At 56.0% G+C, this 8,884-nt stretch overlaps 1 protein-coding gene across 2 annotated transcripts; it reads right to left on the bottom strand.

Annotated features, from left to right (window-relative positions):
* Nucleotides 1–4,225: 4,225 nt before the first annotated feature.
* RRAS (RAS related) lies at nucleotides 4,226–8,315 on the bottom strand. 2 transcript variants are annotated; one of them, XM_067718489.1, is made up of 6 exons: nucleotides 8,124–8,315; nucleotides 6,116–6,203; nucleotides 5,898–6,000; nucleotides 5,712–5,820; nucleotides 4,644–4,762; nucleotides 4,226–4,567 (listed from the first exon to the last, which is right to left on the bottom strand). In XM_067718489.1, exons 1-6 carry the CDS (start codon nucleotides 8,274–8,276, stop codon nucleotides 4,483–4,485), a joined length of 657 nt encoding a protein of 218 aa, XP_067574590.1. In that variant the 5' UTR covers nucleotides 8,277–8,315; the 3' UTR covers nucleotides 4,226–4,482. The 2 variants fall into 2 exon arrangements, with proteins under 2 accessions (XP_067574590.1, XP_067574588.1); XM_067718487.1 differs by lacking the exon at nucleotides 8,124–8,315 and adding an exon at nucleotides 6,632–6,916.
* Between the last annotated feature and the right edge of the window lie 569 nt (nucleotides 8,316–8,884).

The following is an 8,884-nucleotide window of genomic DNA, read 5'->3' as shown; positions in this document are numbered from 1 at the left end:
GGTCAGTCGTGAGGGTGCAGTCGTCATGGATTTGACTGGGGTTGAAGGATGTACTTTTAAGGTGGTTGTTGGCTGGAGGCCTCAGTTACTTGCCATGTGGACCGCGCCATAGGGTGGCGGTGGCTTGAGAGTCTTCCAGACATGGCAGTTGCTTCCCCCAGAGTGAGTGAGTGAGGGGAGAGAGCAAGGAGGAAGCCACTCAATCTTTATGTCCTAATCTCGGCCATTGTACACCATTGCTTCTGCCATACTCTTCATTAGAGGAGGGTCATTAAGCCCAGCATACACTCGAGGGGAATCAAGGTCTGCTTCGTGAAGGGAAAAGAATATGAATTTGGGGGCGTATTTTTAAACCAGCACAGGCAGTGATGGGTGTTGGGAGTTAAGCAGCTTTCTCTTGGCTCCCTGAGATAGGCTTGAGGGTGGGTCTCTGTTCTCAAACCGTGAAACTACCAGGTCACGAGTGGATTGGCATTTTAGAGGTCGGCCTGCAGAGTTGAATGTGGATTTCTGTCTTCTCATGCCTTCTTAGAGTCCTTGAAGAGCTTGTGGAGATGCAGACTCGTGGGCTGTTTCTCAGCTCTATTGAGTCAGAACCCATTTTTTAATAAAATCCTGGGAGGATTCTACTATACATTCAAGTTTGAGGAACAATGTTCTAGAATAAGGGTGTTAAAAATTTGGAGGTTGGGAATTCCCTGGTGGTCCAGTGGTTGGGACTTGGTGCTTTCACTGCAGTGGCCTGGGTTCAGTCCCTGGTTGGGAAACTAAGATCCTCAAGCTACACAGTGCAGTCAAAAAAGAAAGTGTGGAGGTCAACTGGCAGTCTACTAGAACCCAGCCTGTAAGGTAGTGAGTAAGCCCTTGTTCTAGAGTCTGGACACATCCTCAAAGATAGACCATTGGTATTCTTTTTTTGCAGTACTCGGGCCTCACACTGTTGTGGCCTCTCCCGTTGCGGAGCACAGGCTCCAGACGCTCCACGGCATGTGGGATGTGGGATCTTCCCGGACCGGGGCACGAACCCGTGTCCCCTGCATCGGCAGGCAGACTCTCAACCACTGCGCCACCGGGGAAGCCCACCATTGGTATTCTTGAACTCTGGACTTGGCATTGAAGATGGCTGGTCAGTAGGTAAAGACCAAACATGAGATTTAAGGGTGGATCATCAGGGACTTCCCTGGTGGTGCAGTGGTTAAGACTCCACACTCCCAATGCAGGGGGCTCAGGTTCGATCCCTGGTCAGGGAACTAGATCCCACATGCATGCCGCAACTGAGAGTTTGCATGCCACAACTAAGGAGCGGGCAAGTTGCACAACTAAGACCCAGTGCAACCAAGTAAATATTAAAAAAAAAAGGGAGTGGATCATCAGCGTTCTAGATTCTCTTCTGGGTGAAACTGAGGAAGAACCCCTGTTCTAGAACCTTGGATATTGGCTAGACCATGACCAATGTTATCAATTCTAGAGCCCTGGTTTTACAGGTCAGAGGAGTGATAGTAGCATTTGAGGACCACAAGAGAGTGAATGATGGGCCATTCACTTTCTAGAGTAAAGATGAGTCATTAACGTCCTTGAACTCTGGCTTGTAGCACATCACGAATGCATCCTCTGAGAGGGAGTGGCATGTTCAAGTCTCTGGACTGGGATGTTATATTGGAGCCAAAGGTTCCAGGATTGTCCCAGGTTAGAGATCCAGGGCAGAAATTGGATAATGTGCTCAGGAAGTGACTTGTGGGGACAATAGCATCCCTTTGGGGACAGAATAACCTTGTGGTTGGCCTTTGGAATTCAGTTTACCAAATTTGAATCTCAGCTCCAGCACTGACCAGACGAGTTGGATGACAGCTTCTGTCGTCAGCTTTGTCATCTGTAAAATGGGCTTTTGTCAAGACAAAGGAAAACAATTCGTTTGAAGTGCTGTTCAACGCTTAGCTGCTGTTACCCATAGCAGGAGACCCTGGGGGGCTTGGTGGAAGTCCAAGAGATGGCAGGAGGGGGGAGAGGCAGAGGACGACAAAGATGGATAAAGAGAGGGACATTAAAATCCCAAGAGACTTGGAATTTTGACAAGCACTGCCAGGCCCAGGGGAGGGCAGGAACCAGAGACTCACAGGCGTACACGTAACCTAGGGAGATGCCAACGGGGCCATCCCAGCCTCTTTGCTGTTGTCTGATGAGCTTTGGCATGGTGGTGACTGCAAACCTTCCAAAAATGGCCCGCCAGCTGTCATGTGGGTTTTGTATGTGTGCCTTTTTTAGGGGCAAGCGGTAGCTTTCGTCACCTCCTCAGAGTGCCTCTAGGTCCTCTGAGAAATGGGGTGTCCCGGCCAAGAACTTAGCCCCATTAGACAATGCAGAAAAGACTCAGGCCTTCTGCTTGCGGCATGTCAGCGGTGGGACCCTGGGGAGAGAGAAGTTGGCCTGGGACTCCCTGGTTCCTGTTGAGAGCTCCTCACCCCTGGCTGGGTCTTAGGTAGAGATGTCAGATCTTACCTGGGAGCTGATAAAAAAAAAAATCCCCATCCCACAGGGGAGGGCCCCCACTGCACAGAGCTTCTGGGGGCGGTGGGTGGAGGGTGAACACGCAGCACAATGTAGCTGAGCCACGCTTATTCCCAGGGCGGAAGGTTGAACCCAAGCCAAGGATTCTGCGATAATGAAACCCGGAAAGGGATATTTAGCTAATCATTGTTCTAATCTGGAATACAGAGGGACATTCATGGTTCTGGGGCAGGAGAACAGTGGGGCCTCCGTCATTGCTCCTGGGCATTTAGTATGTCCCAGGCGCTGCTTTCATTCTCTAGTTGCAGATCGCGCTCCTAAAGGCCTCTGGCTCTGGGAAGTGGCTCTGTGGTCAGCCCCTCTTTACAGATGAGAAGACTGAGACACATCTGCCCAAAGGCACTCAGATGGGAGGGGGCAGCGCCAGATTTGAACCCAGGCAGCCTGCTGCTGCGGCCACGCAGGGTCATTGTCTACCCTAGAACCAGAAAGCGGGTTCTGGGGTGGGTGTGAAGGGAATATTTTGGGATCGAGGCCCGGAGATTCTGTTGGGACTAAGCAGATGTAGGGGTGTGGGAGCAGATCATTGACTGGTGACAGTTATAAGGTGGAGGCCAGAGTTCCGGGGCACGGGGACATCTTGGTTGAGATTTCTGGCCTGGTGTGTCGAGTAGGTGTTGGAGCTCAAACGTGGCCTGTCAGATGGGCCTGGAAGATAGGGGAGTGGTGGTCTCCAGTTCCGGCTCCAGCCTTCCAGGTTAGCAACTAGAGTACAGAATTGGGGGCCCTGATTCTCAAATTGAAGTGTGTTGTCACCTTATCTGCGGTGGCCTTAAGATGCCCTACATTTCAGGCCCCCCCCAGGAGAGAGGCTCAAATGGGGTGCGTCCACACCGGCCTCCAGTTAAATTCAGGGTTTAGACTCAGATGTCAGCCCAACTGAGAACTTTCTGGAACAGAACTTGCCGGTCGGCTGCTTGGACACCAGCCCACCTGTCCCTTCTCCCTCTTGCAGCCAAAACGTCTTTCTCAATATACATTGGAGGTGGGAAGCAGGTGGGCAGGGTTTGTAGCAGTTGCTGCCTGTCTCCAAGATCCCAAAACCTCCTAGAACACCACTGTCCCATAGACCTTTCGGCAATAATGAGAATGTTGTATACTTGCCCTGCCCATTCGGGGAGCTGCTAAGCCACATGTGAATACTGAGCTCTTGAAATGTGGCTAGTGTGATTCAGGAACCGAGTTTTAAAATTTTATTTAAGTTAAATTTAAATAGCCACATGTAGCTTCCGGCTGCCAGACTGAAGGGTGCAGTTCTAGAGCTTTCCGGGGGGGGGGAGGGGAATGTTTTTTTCAGACGTTAGTACTTCGGGCTGCATGTGGAATCTTAAGTTTCCCCACCAGGGATCGAACCTGCGACCCCTGCAGTGGAAGCGCGGAGTCTTAACCGCTGGACTGTCAGGGAAGTCCTCCTCAAATGTTAATCTTCATCCCAACAAAATGCCCACAAAAACAGAAAAGGGTGCAGTCGTGCTGTTGGAGTGGAAGTGGGGGTTCAGACGCCTAGCTTGGCTTGTTCTGTATATCCCCCGTCCCTCCCCAAGCAAAGGGTCCAATGGTTCTCGGCGGATGGTGGTCCGTGGAGAGAGGCTTTAGCGTGTCTGCGCAGCCCGAGTTCACCCACCTCCCCTGCCCTTTTCCCTTTTTAAAAAGCACCTCCTGACCTTGGCAGTGACGTTTATTTCTCTGGGGGAGGGGAGTTATATACAGCAGTGACCCGGATGCCCGGGAGCCCTCACCCTGGGGCTCGGGTGGGGGAAGGAGGCGGTGGCAGAAGGCACACAGTGGTGATGGCCCCTGGAGGAGGCCAGGAATCACGGGTGGGAGTGTAGTGTTCCTGGGAGACCCAGATGGGGAAAGAAGCTCGGCGAGGGCAGCTGGTCCCGAGAGCTCGTGCCGGTTGCTCCTCTCCCGTCCCTACAGGAGGACGCAGGGGCAACCCCCGTCCTTCTTCCTGGGGGCGCTGGGAGGGCAGGGCGGGAGCTCTTGTTCCTGGTACTTCCTGCGGGAAGAGGCTGGTGAGTTTGGGCCGCAGGGAGGGGGGTGGTGGAGGACGACGGCAAGGGCGCACTGCTCACCGGACGGCCCGCACCAGCTGCTCGAAGGCCTCGTCCACATTGAGGCGCAGTTTGGCTGAGGCCTCGAAGTAGGCCACGTGGTGGGAGGCGCTGAAGGTGGAGGCTTCGGATCGGGGGACCTGGGGCGTGGGACACGGAGGAGTCAGGTCCCTGCTTTCAAGGCTGGTCCCAGGGACTTCCCTGGTGGTCCAGTGGTTAAGGCTCCTCGCTCTCAATGCAGGGGGCCCAGGTTCCATCCCTGGTGGGGGAACTAAGGTCCCACATGCCGCCTGGTGCCACCCAAAAGGCTGGTCCCAGCTGGGGGAGGCAGAAAGACACACTGTGTGCTCTAACTGGGGTTACATACAGTGAGGGCCCAAGAGAAGAGGAAAACGTCCAGGAAGGTCCTGGCAGAGATGCCCAGGGGGTTAGCTGGGCGCCATCTAAGTAAGGAATCGGGGAGGGCTCCAGAGACCTTCTCCTGCAACCGAGTTGTCAGAGAAACAGAAAAGTCAGGGTGTTCCCAGCAGAGGCCCAAGCAAAGTCCCAAAGGGTGGAAATCCCCAAAGGCTTAATCGAAAAGACGAGTTCTGTGTGAAAATCACACAGTCTGTGTGTATAGGGAAATGGTGAGAACAGAGAAAGGAAAGGACAAGATCATGGAGGGCATCAAAGGCCAGGTGGCAGAGCTGGGGTGCTGGGGAGCCATGGGAGGGCTGTGAGCAGGGGAGGGGCAGCCAGAGTGAGAGGTTGACTGGCGGGGAGAAACAGGAGGCTGAGGCCAGGGTCCAGGTAGGAACAAGAGGAGGGGACAGGACAGAACATTGGGGCTGGTTGACCCTGGGGGAGGTGCCCTTTTTTTCCATCCAGCTACCTCTCCTGAGAACACCTGTGTGCAACGCTGTGGACTCAGAAGGTCCAAGGTGGGGCAACACGTCTAGTGGGGTGTGTGACAGTGGACCGAGGGAGCCAGAGGAGGATCCTGACATGAGGAGTCTCAGGAGGTGCACCAGAAGGAGCCTCCCAGACTGAGATGAGGTCCAGTCGTTCGCGGCGGGGGGGTGGGGGGTGGGGGTGGGTGTCCCAGACCTGGCGCTGTGTCTCCAGATCTGCCTTGTTCCCGACCAACACGATGGGGAAGTCATCTCGGTCCTTGACTCGGAGGATCTGCGTGAAGAGCTTGCCCACCTCGTTGAAACTGCGGATGAAGCCAGAGGTCCAGACAGCTGCTCACCCCCAGCGCCCCCCCTGCTCCCTACCCCCCGTCACTCTCACCTCTGCCGGTCATTAATGGCAAACACCAGCAGGAAGCCATGGCCGGCGCGCATGTACTGTTCCCGCATAGCACCGAACTCCTCCTGGCCAGCGGTGTCCAGAACTGCAGGGAGGGGAGAGGGGCCTCTGTGGGGACGAGGGTCCCTCCAGCCACCCACCTCCCCCCAAGCCTTCAGCCCTGCCACTCCCCCTCCCACCATCTCCCCTGCCGTCCTCACTGTCTAGCCGGGCTGGGACGCCATCCACCATGCAGATCTTCGTGTAGGAGTCTTCAATAGTGGGGTCGTAGTCAGACACGAAGTAAGACTGGTGGGGTGGGAAGAGGACACCTTTACTGCAGTGTCCCAGCAGAGGTGATGTAGCCCTGCCTCTGAGCCCTGACTTTCTCGGCCCCCCTTCTGGGTCTCTTCCCCTCTTTTGAGTCTGTCTCCCTCTCTCTGGGTTTCTGTCCCTTCCCATGGCCCTCCCCAGGCTCCTGTCTCTGTCTCGTGGTCCTGTTTTTCTGGTATAAAGTACATTTCCCACATCATGATTACAATCCTGGCTATGTGGCATTGAACGAATCACTTCCCCTCTCTGAACCTCAGTTTTCTCATTTGGAAAATGAGGATAAAAATAGCACTAGGCTTAATCCACTGTTTGTGAGATTCAGGGAAAATCCCTGTTCAGTATTTAATATATCCCCTGGGCATAGTAGGTGCTCAGTTATTGAGAGCCACTGTTGCCCAGAATACCTTGCTGTCTATAGCTCTCCCTCCTCCTCCTCCTCTTTCTCTTCCCTCTTTTTTTTTCTTCTTCTTCCTCCTTCTCCTCCTCCCCCTCCCCCTCCTCCTCTTCGGGCAGCTTCCAGTGTCTCCTCCCAGGGGAAGGTCCCGGTTCCAATCCGGCTGCGGAGAAGCTGCCCCGCCCGCAGGCCGGGCCCCTCCCTTCCTGCCCGCCTCCAGCCAGGCTTTGGGCCAGCTTTGGGTCTGCCCCTGGGTGCAAGGGGCCCAGGGCTGGGGCATTTCTTTACACAGACAGGGGCTCCCTTGCAGGTGCTGGCTGGGGTCTCTTGAGCGGGGGGGGCCTCTGCGGTAGCATCTCAGTAGCGGACACCTTTCTAGGGTTTTTCTGAGGTGGGAGGATTTCCCTCGGGAATGGGGTGGAAGTTTCCTGGGCAGGGGTGGATTCTCAGGAGAGAAGTGGTGACTGGGCAGCTGGGGGTCTGCAAGCTGCATCCTGCCTGTTAGCGGGGGTGCTTGGCCCTGGGGGGATTAGGGGTGTATCTGCAAAATACATCAGGAGAAGCTCAGGGGTGAAAACTGGGGCCTTGGGAGCATTTGGGAGGTTTGTCATAGACTATAGAGTCTAGAGAATCTTAAAGACCCTGAGATACATTTAAGATATCAGAGAAACTCCCAAGGAGCAGGTCTTTCTAGGGGTGTCAAGAATCTGGGGACTTACTCCATGGAGATGATTTGGGGGCTAGCCAGAGTTTCAGAGAGGGGCTCGGGGAATCGGAGTGGAGGAAAACTCAAGATGGAGGAGTGGTGGGTTTTCCTTGGGGAAGGGTGGGGGTCTGGGTCTGGTGAGATAGGGGAACCCCAGAACTTGGGGTCTTAGAGTTCTCTGGAATGGCCAAGGGGCAGGATCTTTTTGAAACCTCTCAGGTCTGAGGGTGCCTCTCTCTGGACTGGGTGGTCCTAGACGGGCCTCAGGGGCAAAGCCTGGGCATAATTTCCAGTTTCTGGGGGAGGTCCCTGGGGGAGATTCCAGACTGAGGGAATCTCAAGGGCATCGGGCACAGGCATTGTCTCAGGTTCTGGGTAGCTCAGAGGGGAAGTTTGGGTCTGCGATTTGGGGGAGATGGTGCTCAAGGTTGGGGGAAGGCGGCACCTAGGGGGGTGGGGGCCCATGAGAGTGCTTAGGGTCTGGATGGGGTGACTCTTCTGGATTTAGAGTGCTCCCAGGAGGCACCCACGGTCAGATCAGTAGGGAAGCGGGGCCTCGGGTACTGGGGGTAGGGGTGGTGGGTCTCAAGATACAAGTACAGGAGGAATGTCCCTCATGTAGTGGGTGGAGGCCCTGAGGGGCTCAGGGTCACATCTGAGGGGGACTTTTTTAAGATTAGAAGGCCTCACAGGAGGGTTTCAGTGATGGATCGAGGGGAAACCGGGGTCTCAGGGATCCCGCAAAGGGCTCAGTTCTGGGTCCCGGGGGCACCCCCCCGGGGTGAGGGCCCACTACCTGGATGAACTGGATGGTCAGCGCGCTCTTGCCCACGCCGCCGCCGCCCACGACCACCAGCTTGTGTGTCTCGCTGGGTGGGGGGTCCCCGGGCCCCGGCCCCCCGCCCCGGGGCCGCCCCCGCCCTGTCCCGGACGCCGCCCCGCTGCTCATGTCGCCACCGCTGCCGCTGCCGCCGCTACCGCCTGGGGGGGAGCCGGGCGGGGCCTAGGGGCGGGCCACGCTAATAAGGCTACTGCATAATCATGAACTCCAGCAAGAAGGGCTAGTATCTCGGGACACTTAAGAAGGAGGCAAGGCCAGGGAAAAGGAGGAGCTATGATAATAAGAGTAGGGGAACGGCGGTCGCTGAGAAGGGGAATTCCAAATGGGGCGGGGACACGCTAATAAGAGAACTGGGCTCACCCCGAGCGGCGCCACGCGCTCTCGGCTGGCCGGCCGTCTGGGGGCGGGGATATGCTAATAAGCTCTCATTCTCTCTTCCCGATGGGTCGGGAAGATAGGTCGGGGTGGGGCTATGCAAATGAGGAACCCCGTGATGCAGTTTCTCAGGGCACCATCTCCGAGGCCTTGTTCCAGTAGGCGGAGCTCGCGGACTCGCGCGCGGCCGTATATAGGCGCGCTCCGAGAAAGTAGCAAGTCCTGAGGGGTAGCTCAACCTCCGTCCTGGGATCCTAGCCAAGCTCCCAACGCGGGCGTCTGGGCTGGATGCTGCAGGCTCCGCCCGCTAAGGGACCCAGGTTTCCGGTTCCCGCTGTCCC

This window comes from Pseudorca crassidens, chromosome 20 (assembly GCF_039906515.1).
Source record: "Pseudorca crassidens isolate mPseCra1 chromosome 20, mPseCra1.hap1, whole genome shotgun sequence".
Taxonomy (NCBI): Eukaryota; Metazoa; Chordata; class Mammalia; order Artiodactyla; family Delphinidae; genus Pseudorca; species Pseudorca crassidens.
The sequence above is the reverse complement of the archived record's forward strand: the minus strand, read 5'-3'. Positions and strand labels throughout refer to the sequence as shown.

Excerpts from the sequence above, each read along its gene's own strand:
- RRAS (XM_067718487.1), bottom strand. The coding sequence starts at position 6,901 with ATGCCCCAGCCCTGGGCCCCTTGCACCCAGGGGCAGACCCAAAGCTGG. Across the intron at positions 6,204-6,631 it reads GGAGAGCTATAGACAGCAAG|TCTTACTTCGTGTCTGACTA; the intron begins GTATTCTGGGCA and ends CCACCCCACCAG. Across the intron at positions 4,763-5,711 it reads ATCTGGAGACACAGCGCCAG|GTCCCCCGATCCGAAGCCTC; the intron begins GTCTGGGACACC and ends CCCACGCCCCAG.